Source organism: Lissotriton vulgaris, chromosome 6, assembly GCF_964263255.1.
Source record: "Lissotriton vulgaris chromosome 6, aLisVul1.2, whole genome shotgun sequence".
NCBI classification, from domain to species: Eukaryota; Metazoa; Chordata; class Amphibia; order Caudata; family Salamandridae; genus Lissotriton; species Lissotriton vulgaris.
The window spans coordinates 1750781611-1750793900 of NC_141694.1; the positions used below are offsets into that span (position 1 = coordinate 1750781611).

Genomic DNA, 12290 nt, shown 5'->3' on the forward strand with positions numbered 1-12290 from the left:
CCATTAAAAGTCATGCAGGGTGGCCTAGGTGGGCTTGTAAATATGGGCAGGCGCACTGAGCCACTGGAGCATCAACACTGCGGCACTGAGCCACTGGAGCATCAACACTGTGGCACTGAGCCACTGGAGAATCAACACTGCGGTGACACAAGGGGCTTTGTGAATGAGGCCCATAGTTTGTTGTTAAATACGACTTTTTCACAATGCTACCTTTCGAGCTATGAACTTTTTCAATAGATACATAACTTTCCACTATTTCTTTCAAGCTACATTTACTTCAAAATGATTGATTTTTTATTTTTAAACCTAGCTTCATCAGATATATTCTGCCTTCCTTCTACTTCCTCATGTAGCCCTTAACAGGAAGAGTTGAACCCTCCCAAAACAAACACCTTGCTCTAAGCAATTATCTTTAAACAAATGTTTTCCCCTCCTTTGACGAGGAAGAAGAGGACTTTGTGTTGTGAAGATTAAGATAAATACATGTGCAGGAGTATGCCTTTCTAAAACTATGTACTGGAATAATATTGGACTTTCTTCACTGCTGAAATAGCAGTTTTGATTATATATTTTTGCTGTATTTGTTTCAGGCTAACATCTCCAGTAAGCATTAGGCCACTTAACAATATTTAGCATTTTGCATGGGTGTGTTGCTTGCATAATAGCATATATGGCAAACTGACAACCCCTACAAAAAGAACACATTGATTCCAAATGACTTTTGTTAGGTTTACCTCAAATGAAATGAAGCAACTAACTTTTAATTCACTTTCCAATTTAACAATATGGGAATCATTGTGAGACAAAATTATTCCATTTTTTTACAATATCGTTTTTGCTGGCTTAAGGACTCTGAGCACTTTCCCACTGAGAACCAGTGCTAAAGTGTATGTGCTTTCTCCTCTAAACATGGTGATATTGGCTTACGCCCAATTGGCTTATTTAATTTACTTATAAGACCCTAGTAAATTGGTACTACATATACCCAGAGTCTGCAAATTTAATGCTACTCGTGGACTGCAGCCCTGATTGCGACCTTCTTAAGTAGCTCTTTAGCATGTCTGAAGTGCGCTATTGCAAAGCCTGTGTGTTCAGTACAAAGTGCCATTTTCAACCTGGGTAGGCCCTGGACAGTCCAGAGGGCAGAGTGCATTGTATTTAAAAAGTAGGACATGTTAGGTTTTACATGTTGGGTAGTGTAATACTCTCCAAAGGATAACATTAGGGATGCCTCATACCATTTTATAAGTGTCATTTCCAAATGGAAGGAGATAACTGGTTCCTGGTTGGTGTCTCTGGAATCCTAATTTAAATTCCTACATTATGGTAAAGTCAGATTTTAATTACAATTCTGAAAATGCCACTTTTAGAAAGGTGGCTTTTTTGACTTAGCCAATTTGTGCCTGCAGTCTGCCTCTGGTTACATGACTGGGAGTAGCTGGCAGATGGGTTTATCTATTCCTCCTAGACAGCCGCACATAATGGAAGCTTAGGTGTGACTAGTAGGGCCTTCACTGGCAGGATGGGAGGGAGGAGCTGGGCCAAGCCTCACTTGCACTTGAATATACCATGCCCTGTCTGCACATAAAGGGTCTAATGACCCTGCATTGTCAAGTCAGCCAGCTTGAAGCTAAGGCAGGGAGGGCAGGGCATTGGTGCACTTCAGAACCACTGTCTAGAAGCTTCTCCCACCTTCTAGAACCAGGGCACCAAGGTATAAAAAAGGGGGACTCAGACACCAACTCTTCAGTAAACTGCTGGGCCTGTGTATACTCTGCCAGGAAGGACTGCTTTGCTGCTGAGAGGACTGCCCATTTGCTGAACTCCTGCTTTAAAGGAATTGATGCATTACTGTGCTGACCTGCTGTCCTCTTGCCAGGTTGAGAAGGACTGGACCTGCATCTCCTGAACCTAGAACCCAGAGTGACTCCAAGGGCTAGTTTGCTGACCTCCTGATCTGAAGCTTCAGGGATATACAGGCTTCCAACAACCTTGCACCTGCACCTGTACTCTGCCATCTGCGAGTGTACGCGTCCAAGTGGTGCCATTCCAGTTCTGTACCTTTGAGAGTGGACCGAAGGTGCTTTCCAGCAGAACCAACACATCTTCTCTGCTGTGCAGCTCATCCCTGAGGAGAACCAATGCATCTTCTCGGCTGAGAGGTGTATCCCCAGGTAGAAATCGCCTCGGCTGCGTGAATTGGGCCCATCATAAATACTTGCACTGTTTCCACAGTCCACATCATCTTTGGAACCGCCACTGCGCACCGCATTCTCGGCGCTGGCCTCCGCATCTCTCACCGACAGCAGCCTCGATGATGATGATGAACTCCACATAGCAGCCTCACATCCCCTCGGAACCGACGCATCATCAGCTGCATGCCGCATTCCTAACTCTGGACTTCATACTGCAAGCCTATTCGATGGGATCCTCGACGTCGAAGCAACAGGACTTCGCACTGCAGCATCCCAAAATCTTGGAACCAACGCAAGCTTCAGCTGTGCTACGCATCTTCTATGCAAATCCACACAATGCCCTGCAACCTATGATTTAAGGTATTTTGTTCAGCGGGCCTGACTGGGTACCTGTACCCAGCACAAGCAACATCGCGGTCGGCCTAATACTTGTGACTTTGTTTCAGTCTGAAATCCACAGTTTGTGTGTTTTAGGGCTATTTTCACTAAAATATTTCAAATTGAATATCTCTTGTTCTACTAATGAGATTACAGGTGTTTTTTTTTTTTTTTTTTTATTTGAAATTCCTCTATTGTTATAAATCTGTTTGGCCTCCTTTTGTGGTGTGTATTTATTGTTTCACTATTTAATGTGTTGCACATTACCTCTAAGTTAAACGATTGTTCTGTGCCAAGCTACCAAAGGGGTGAGCAAAAGTTAATTTGAGGTTGCTAGTTCTTTTCCCTGACAAGGAATCTGGTTGCTGCTTCACTAGTGCTTACACCCAGTCAACCAGCTACCCAATTTCTTATCATTATAAAGTTACCTATCTTATTATATAAGCAGCAAAACAAGTGCAACATCATCTTTAGCCATATTTCCGTAAGGTTAAAAACATATTAACATGAATGTTTGTAAAGGGATAGACCATCAGTTCCTTGAATATTTGGCATGATGAAAGGCACTTTCATAATATTGTCTGGTTCAAAATCTGTAACCTCCATTGCCCATTACCAAAGTATATACAATGTCGCAACATAGATTTTAATGTTTTTTGCAATGGTGCAAAGTTTGCTCCACATACCTTAAGTTGACTGACAGCGAGATTCATCATCGCATTATTAACTGCTATAGAGTTAAGACCTAAATTAAAATGATGCTAAAATGAAGTGCAGTTGAGCCTAAATAATCTATAGTCTAATCTAATACAATCAAAACTTGTTAGGTAGATGGATGACATGGGAATTGCAGAATGATGTAATATGTGAATCATATTGAAAATGGTCTCTTTCACAGCTTGTTAATTCAAATACCACCAATGGTTTAAATTATATGGCAACGGGTCCATTCTCACACAGGCTCTGCACTATTCAGAATTAATTTTGGATTACATTCTAGCAGTACACTCCCCTATTTTCAACCTTAAAGCTTTGCAACATGAAGGTTTAACCATCACTTCATCTCTTGCTTTATCAGTCTAAGGGAAGAGAAACTACTCCTGACATTAGTGCTGTCTCTCTGGAATCCCATTCTTATTTGACTCTTTGGCCCGCATGCAGCTATAGTTCTGCAGTAGGTTCATGACCACCCAGAGAATATATATGCAAGAAGACATTAAGAATTTTTTGGTTGCCCACCCAGTGACTGTTCTGATGGAATTCCAAGCAAGCGGCTGATCACATTTGTTCTTTTTGCCTTCCTAGGGGAGATACATATTGGAGGGCAGGAGCATTTCTACATGGAAACCCAGTGTGCCATCGCAGTACCCAAAGGTGAAGATGGGGAGATGGAGTTGTATGTTTCCACCCAGGATCCAAAACTTGTGCAGGTAAAGTATCGCCTAAAACCACAATACTCTGATTCACATCTAACACAGATCTTTCAGAGTCACTGGCATTTCTTGGTGATCTTTTGAATAAGATGGCCAGAAAGGAGTTAGAAACCATATGCTGTGCAAGTTAAAATAAATTCATCTTCAAGAAGGGATATCCGATCTTAAGAAATTCCCCACTGTTAGACCTGGCTTTTTCAGCGGGTTTATCCCTAGACGTTTTGCTTTTTTTGGCCTCCTGTTTCTGACCTGTTTTTGTTGGTTTTATGACTCTAGGCACTTTACCACTTCTGATCAGTGCTAAAGTGCATATGCTCTCCTTGTAAATTGTTGTTAAGGATTGGTGTTTCCATGATTGGCTGTTTGATTTACTAGCCAGTCCCTAGCACAGTGCACCATGTGTGCCTAGGGCCTGTAAACCAAATGCTGCTAGTGGGCATGCAGAACTGATTGTGCCACCCACAGAAGCAGCTTGTAACTGTAAGTCTGGCATGCCATTGCAGAGCCTGTGTGCAGTCTGGTACTGCAATTTTGACTTGGCAAGTACACACACTTGCCAGTCCCTAACCTTCCCTTTTCTTACATATTACTCATCCCTAAGGTAGGCCCAAGGTACCCCTGTGGGCAGGGTGCAGTGTATGTGAAAGGTAGGATATTCCCTGGTGTGTGTGGTATGTCCTAATAGTGAATTACTCCCAAATTTGTTTTTCACTATTGCAAGGCTAAGTGTTTCCATAGGATAGAATTGGGAGTTTGTTTCTACATCTTCTAAACATAACTACCCCTGGGAACAAGGTAGGAAAATAAAGTTTTGTATGCCTGAACTCAGAATGTTAAAATGCATCTTTTAGTGGGGATGATGTTTACGTTCTGTGTTTTAAAATACCACTTTTAGAAAGTAGATATTTTCTTGCTTAACCATCTAGTGTGCCTCTGCTAGGTTTGTGTATTGGCTGTCTGGCTGTTGATATGACATTGGCTGGGGAGGTTTAGTGGCTCCAGAGAGTCAGTGGTGAGTAAGCACTAGGCTGAATAGGCCTGGTCTGCATTTGGAGTGGTGGGAGAAGTAGCACCTGCACCTGAATAGGGCTGTGCCTGCCTTCCACAATGATGGCTCTGCTCTCCTGTGGTGCGTCTGGAGCCAGGGCTCACATTGACAATGGAGGATGTTGTGCACTTGCAAAGTGCCCTCTGAACCGATTTTGGCTGGGTACAGGCACTCTCTGCCTTCAGAGAACAAATGATTTTTGTGTATAAAAGACGGGCCCAGACCCCCTACTTTTAGATCACTTTTGTGAATCAAGAGGAACCTTTGCCACAGAGAAGAGCCGGAGAAGGTGAGTTTGATGTCTGGGGTTGGCCTGCAGTGGCTGCTTGCTGCCAAGGAAAGAAGGGAAGGACTTTACTGTTTGCTGTGTCCCCTGCTTGAGGAAGATCTCCAAAGGCTTGAACCTGAGCTTGTCTCCTGTTCAGAAGTCTCAGGGACACAAAGACTTCACCGCCAGGTACCCTAAACCTCCTGGCTGGGAGTTCGGACCTGCAAAGAGGTACCTGCTGTTGTTTTGGAACTCTAGATACTGTTGTCCACTGGGAGCTGGAAGAATCCACGCATCATCCCGGAAAGTCACATTGCATCGAGGCACCAAGTTTGTCGCATCGTTGGGGGACGCAGTAAGAAACCGCTGCATCACCTCCCCACGCAGTAAGAAACCTATGCATCACCTCCTCTCCTGTAAGGAACAGACGCATCACCTCCCCTGCGCAGCAGTAAGGAACTGATGCATCACCTCCCCTAGAGCAAGGAACTGATGCATAACCTTCCCTGTGTGTAAGGAACTGACGCATCATCTTCCCTGCAGCCTGTTTTGTTTGTTTGCGTGACGCATTCCTGGTTCTTTGTGTGAAAGGTGTTGCATCTGCAATGTGCTTTGAACTGACCTATTTCTACCATCTGAAAGTCATATTTTACTGTATTGTGGATTTTTGTCATTTGGTCTTGTTTTAGTTTAGATAATGATTACTTATTTTTCTAAACTGGTGTGGTGTCCATTTGTAGTGTTTGCAAAGTGATATTACTGTATGTGTTTACAAATGCTTTACACACTGCCTCTGAGATAAGCCTGTCTACTCGTGCCAAGCTACCAAGGGGGTGAGTAGAGGTTATTTTAGGAGTGTGTCCCCCTTACCCTTATTAGAAGCAAGGGTCCCTATTTGGACAAAGGTACAAACCATTGCCAACTAGAGACCCCCATTTCAACACCCACCATAAAACCTAATCAATGAAAATAATTGAGTTAAATCAATTACCATAGTTGTGCCCAGGCAGATGTGTCAAACCAGAGATAGTCCAAGAGATAGTGGAAGGTGCACAGCGTTTCTTTTTAGCAAGTTTTAAGTATCTCTCATGGGTGGAGAGTGCCGCCTGGGTGGCGTCGCTTGTCGTCGGCGACCTTTAATAAGCATACACAAGTTGTGCTCCCAATAGTCATTAGAAGCATCCCCTGGCGCTCCACTCATTCATCTTCAGGCGTGCCAGAATTCCGTAATTATCACAATTCTCTGGTCTCAAAAATTTCTTTTATTCATCATTATTCTCATTTGTTTCTTTTAAAGGCTTATATTCTATTGCTCTTCATATAAACCGACATTTAGTTAGTCCAATGCATTTCGGGCTTTAATGCCCTTCATCGGGGACCAAAAGCTGAAAACAAGGTACATAAAGAACGTAATGAGTTCACTGAATTCATAGTGTCATCATAAGCATGCAATTCAAAAAAGAACAACATAGTGCAATGCAACTCTGTGGTGAAACGTAAAAAAAGCCCAAGTGACCGTGATGAAGTCAATAAAGATAGATAATCATGCCGGCCGGCACTCACGTTTAGTTGTTTAAACAGTAATGTTTCCGAAGTTTTGCATGGACTGTGAGAGAAAGTTTCGGCATTAAAACACGCTAAGTTCATTCTTAAAATTCCACGTATAAGTACAAATCGAGTAACACAAAACTTACTTTTTGGACGCCGCAGCGTCTCCCACACGATCGACAATTCTAGTCTTACTCGAACATGAAATGGAACAACCAATGAGCTGTCAGATAAGATGGAACATAGCAATGTCCTGGGTAATGCGAGTTGTGATTGGTCCAGTGTCCGATCATGTGATCGGGAGCTGGGCCAATATGCAAACAACTGTTAAGGTGACGCCGAATCTCTATAAAGTTGCAATTATAGCGATAACAACAAAAACAAATGAAAAACAACAATATGACAATGATAATGAATTGGATGCTAGTGATGAACAGAATGTGTTTAGGACCAGTGGTCCTGCAGTGGGACAAGGCACACATGAGAAAGTCTAATGGATCATTCATAGGTAGCACATAAATTCTATACGGTCATTCAGACCAAATGGCTTATGAGAATTAAGCAGGTAAATCCAACTGTTTTCTCTCTGTAAGAGATAACGATTGTTATCCCGACCTTCTACTTTAGGAATAACCTCCAGAATCAGGAATTGAAGTTGTGAAATGTTGTGAGGTTTTTCAGAAAAATGGACTGCCACAGTGGATTTAGTGTTGTGAGTTCTGATGTTAGACTTGTGTTCGTTAAGTCTGACTTTTATCTTGCGCGTGGTCTTGCCCACGTATACTTTTCCGCAGGGACACTTCAGCATATAAACCACATTAGCTGTGTCACAGGTGGCATTCACTCGTAATTTGATTTTATGCCCTTTCATAGGGTGAGTTAGACAGTTGCCTCTAATGATGTTGTTGCAATTCCCGCATTGTAAGCAGGGTCGAGTTCCACGGAAAATAGTCAAAGGGTCAGTTTTGGTTTTAAAAAGTTCACCTAGATTTTTACCCCTTGAGAATGCGAAGATTGGTTGATGATCAAAAACATGATTGAAATCCGGTTCGGCTTTCAAGATGTGCCAATGGTTTCGGATGATTTTTTTAAAGTTATAGCTAGCAGTAGAGTATTTAGACACAATGGTGGTTCTTTCTTCGTTCTCTTTCTGTCGTGTTTTTAACAGTTCCTAAAGTAGAAGGTCAGGATAACAATCGTCATCTCTTACATTACCGTTTAAACAACTAAACGTGAGTGCCGGCCGGCATGATTATCTATCTTTATTGACTTCATCACGGTCACTTGGGCTTTTTTTACGTTTCACCACAGAGTTGCATTGCACTATGTTGTTCTTTTTTGAGTTGCATGCTTATGATGACACTATGAATTCAGTGAACTGATTACGTTCTTTATGTACCTTGTTTTCAGCTTTTGGTCCCCGATGAAGGGCATTAAAGCCCGAAATGCATTGGACTAACTAAATGTCGGTTTATACGAAGAGCAATAGAATATAAGCCTTTAAAAGAAACGAATGAGAATAATGATGAATAAAAGAAATTCTTGAGACCAGAGAATTGTGATAATTATGGAATTCTGGCACGCCAGAAGATGAATGAGTGGAGCGCCAGGGGATGCTTCAAACCAGAGATACACACATAATTGGTGATTATGTCCATCAGAAAAATAGAATGTTGGATAGTTGCGCAAAAGTAAGGCCACTGCAGAGCAATAGAAGGTCCTGCTCACGGTTCGGTTCAAAATCTTTATTCGATTCATACAATGAATCATAAAAGTACAAAGTTAAAAAAACATGTTACACAATTTAAAATGAACCACTATAGTTATACATTTAAAAAAGTAATTGAAAGTTATTTTTTAAATGACCATTTGTCACTTATCAGGATATAAGAACAATTAATAGTGGGACCCACATTTTGTCCCCTACTATTAGCAAGTAATTTTACACACAATGTTAATTACATATCATACAGCATATATACACATTCCCATGGCAGAATACAGGTCTATGGCTAAATTATCCGTAGCGTTTCCTAATCTGAAGTGATACTCTTATGAAGTTTAACATGGCACAACAAACTTCAACAGATGATAGCGATAACAGATAGTCGTAACCTTCTTTATAAGTACATGGCTGCCGCCCCTTCAGGATGGATTTAATAAATCTAATCCTTGGCTCCTGATAAAGAGAACAGAAGAGGACAAGGTGTATGGTGCTTTGGTTAACTCTGTTATTGCAAGGACAAGGGGGCAGCCTCTCACACCATCCCCCTTGTTTGGGAAAAGCAAACAAAAAAATGAAGGATATCTAGCCTAAACCTTGTAAGATAAAACCGCCATTGCATATTGGTTGTAAAAGTTAAATAGAACTGGTGCTGAGACTTGACATGAACAGTTACATCACCCAAGCATGGTGTGTTTAAAAATTTCCAATAACTTGCTTTTATTTGGGCTTTTATGTTTCCCTGAATTTTTTTCGGGTCATTATAAAGATGACCCAGACCTATCTTGTGCAACATATTGCTGATATATGACAACCAAGGGATCTGCTTTGCATTGTCTAGGGTCATACAGGCATGAAGAATTACTTTGGTGAGCTGGAGCTCGTTGGATAACCATATTTTTCCCCACAATAATAGGGGCGACAGACGAACAATATCAGTCACATTGGTCATACTCATTTTGCTGTGGCAAAAACTGTTTGACGAGCCAGATGGGATCGATAAAACCCGTTTTAGGAATTTATTTTCCATCACCTGTATTACAGCGGGGTTTTCAGTCCCCCCTACCCCAGCCCCGTAAGTGGCCACAGATAAACATTTTGATATATAGAGGGTTCTGAGGTGTGCAACGGGTTTTTTGCCCAACTTACTGCAAAAACGGAAGAGGCCCTCTATGGACCGGCTGGCACTCTGAGCTCGGGCCTTCATTAATCGGGCCCAACTTAGTTTATTATTAAACAGAATTCCAAGGTAATTAAAATTGTCCACCTTTTCAATGGTAAGGTTATTCACTACAAATTTCCTGATCTTCGACCCTTTTGGACCACAGGCCATTATAAAGGATTTTGTAAAATTAACCTTCAGGTCAAGGTCCAGCATGAAGGTATAAAAAGCGTCTAGACACACCTGCATACTATTTCCTTTGAGAGTCATTAAAACAGTATCATCTGCATAAGAGAGCATAGGAATGCTCTTACCATTTACTTTTGGGAAATCGCAACAGTGGTCCAGCAAGTACTTTTCTAATCCGTTTGTGTATACTAAAAACAGAAAAGGTGCCAAAATGCATCCTTGACGCACCCCCTCGGTTGATGGAATGGAATTTGTCATTTCCCCTCCAGGTCCAAACCTTATGGACACGGTTGTGGCTGCATGTAGTCTACGGAGTAGTGTGACCAGGGGTTCCTCAAAGCCCATGTCATTCATCATCTGCCACAGCTTATTTCTGCAAACAGTGTCAAAGGCACTTGACAAGTCCATGAAGGCAAGGTATATTGCGGACTTCCTTGCCTTCTTGTACTTGCCAATAATTAGTGCCAAATTCAGACACTGCTCAACTGTGCCCTTTCCTCTCCTGAAACCGCACTGGGAATTCACAATTAGGCCAACAGAATCTGCCCATGTCTCTAGTCTGGCCAAGACAACCCTTCCCAGTATTTTACATGATGCATCTATTAAGGATATAGGGCGGTAGCATCGGGGATCACACCTATCGCCCTTCTTAAAAATCGGCACCACCACTGCCTCCTTCCAGGACACAGGAATACGTCCAACAACAGCAGCCTTAAACACATTTAATAACAGAGGAGCCCATACCTCAATGTTGTGTTTAAAAAAATCCAAAGGAACAGCGTCAGGGCCTGGGGCTTTTAATGATATGCCTTTCCTTAAAGCTTCCTCAACCTCTTCCAATGTAAGCGAAGAGCTAAGGGCCAAAGCTGTAGATGGAATCACCAAATCCCCTGTATTATCCAGTATTTCCACAGTTTGTAGGGATTTTGGATGACAAATTTTGCCATAATGGGATTCCCATGATTCACTAGTGACCTGCATCACTATGGTTTCCTTGGCATCACTCTTAAATAAGGGGCGGTTTAATACCTCCCAGAAGAGCCTGCTTATCTTTTAGTTCAGAGGCCTTCTCTAGATCTTCCCAGGCATGGTTTTTTAAGTCCTGCTTCCTCTTTGCAATAGCCTCCTTATAGGCCCTTCTACTTGTTCTTATCAATTCTCTGTTCCTTGGTTTTTGTTGTAGGGCCACTCTTAAGGATTTATGTGAGGCGGCGCACACAGAATCGAACCATCTAAAGCCCTTTTGACCCTTTAGACTTTCTCTCCCCGCTGGTTTTCTAAGGTGCTCAGCCACATACCCACATAGTTTTTCGAAACTCTCAATGACCTTTTCAGGATCAGATACCGGGAGTAAACACGATTCAATTTCGGTTTTACAGGTGTTAAGAATCTCTGCCTCTAGGCCAGCCGCATCTATTTTCCCCCACTTCAGTGTGATGCCCTGATTCTTGTTATATTTTATGGGGTGTTCCCAAACCGGCAGTTTTTTACTTGCAGGGATACACAAAGACAGCATTAAAGGGTTATGGTCACTTGCAGCATTTGCTACTACCTCAAGCCTATTAACATATTGGAGAAAACTGCTAGACATAAATACAAAATCAATAGTGCTCATCACACCTCTTGTTCCCTGAAAGGTTGGTATTGGTAGTGAAGTTGAGGCAACCCAGGGTTCCACCATACATAAATCATTTAAAACAATGATATTATTTAAGGCGTCTCCCTGGGGCGTGTGCTTAAAATGCATTGAAGGCTGTTCGTTTAGATCTTCTAAACCACACACATTTGAACCACCAAATCTACACATCGAACAATTAAAGTCACCAACCCAGATAACAGACAGTAGAGGTCGTTCACTACGCGCCTTACATATTGCTTCCTCCAAACTCTGAATTTTCGATACATCATTCCCATCAAAAACATTGTGGTACCAATTGATCAACAACAAAGGCTCAGGGAACAGGTTTTCCAACAAGAGCAACTGATACCAGGGAGTATCTACTATCTTGGAAGTTGTCAAATTCTGCAGTTTAATAGATAGTGCTGTCATTATCCCACCCCTAGCCCTCCCAGCTGGTGAGGGAACCGCCAGAACATTAAAAGATTGAAAACCCTCAATGTCCTGAGCCGTCCGGCTCCACGTCTCCTGTAGGCACAGAATATCCTGGCTACCCACATAATCCAGCCAGGCTTCATACTCCAGTCTGCCCGCAAGACCTGCGATATTCCATGAAATTAAGCGCAGTCTAGATTCCCCTAAATTTCCCCCCATAAATTCTGTTGGAGTTACCCAGTCTTGCCCTGACGAAGATGATTTAATCTCGCATCCTGGGTTACAATTGTCCT

General features: G+C 42.2%; 1 protein-coding gene across 1 annotated transcript in view; it reads left to right on the plus strand.

Moving 5' to 3' along the window:
- The window catches only part of LOC147709413 (xanthine dehydrogenase/oxidase-like), a 1362843-nt gene that overhangs the window by 637090 nt on the left and 713463 nt on the right, over positions 1-12290 (plus strand). Inside the window, exon 20 of the mRNA XM_086927983.1 lies at positions 3879-4003. Within this exon, the coding sequence (XP_086784109.1) occupies positions 3879-4003 (125 nt within the window). The remainder of the gene's footprint in view (positions 1-3878; positions 4004-12290) is intronic.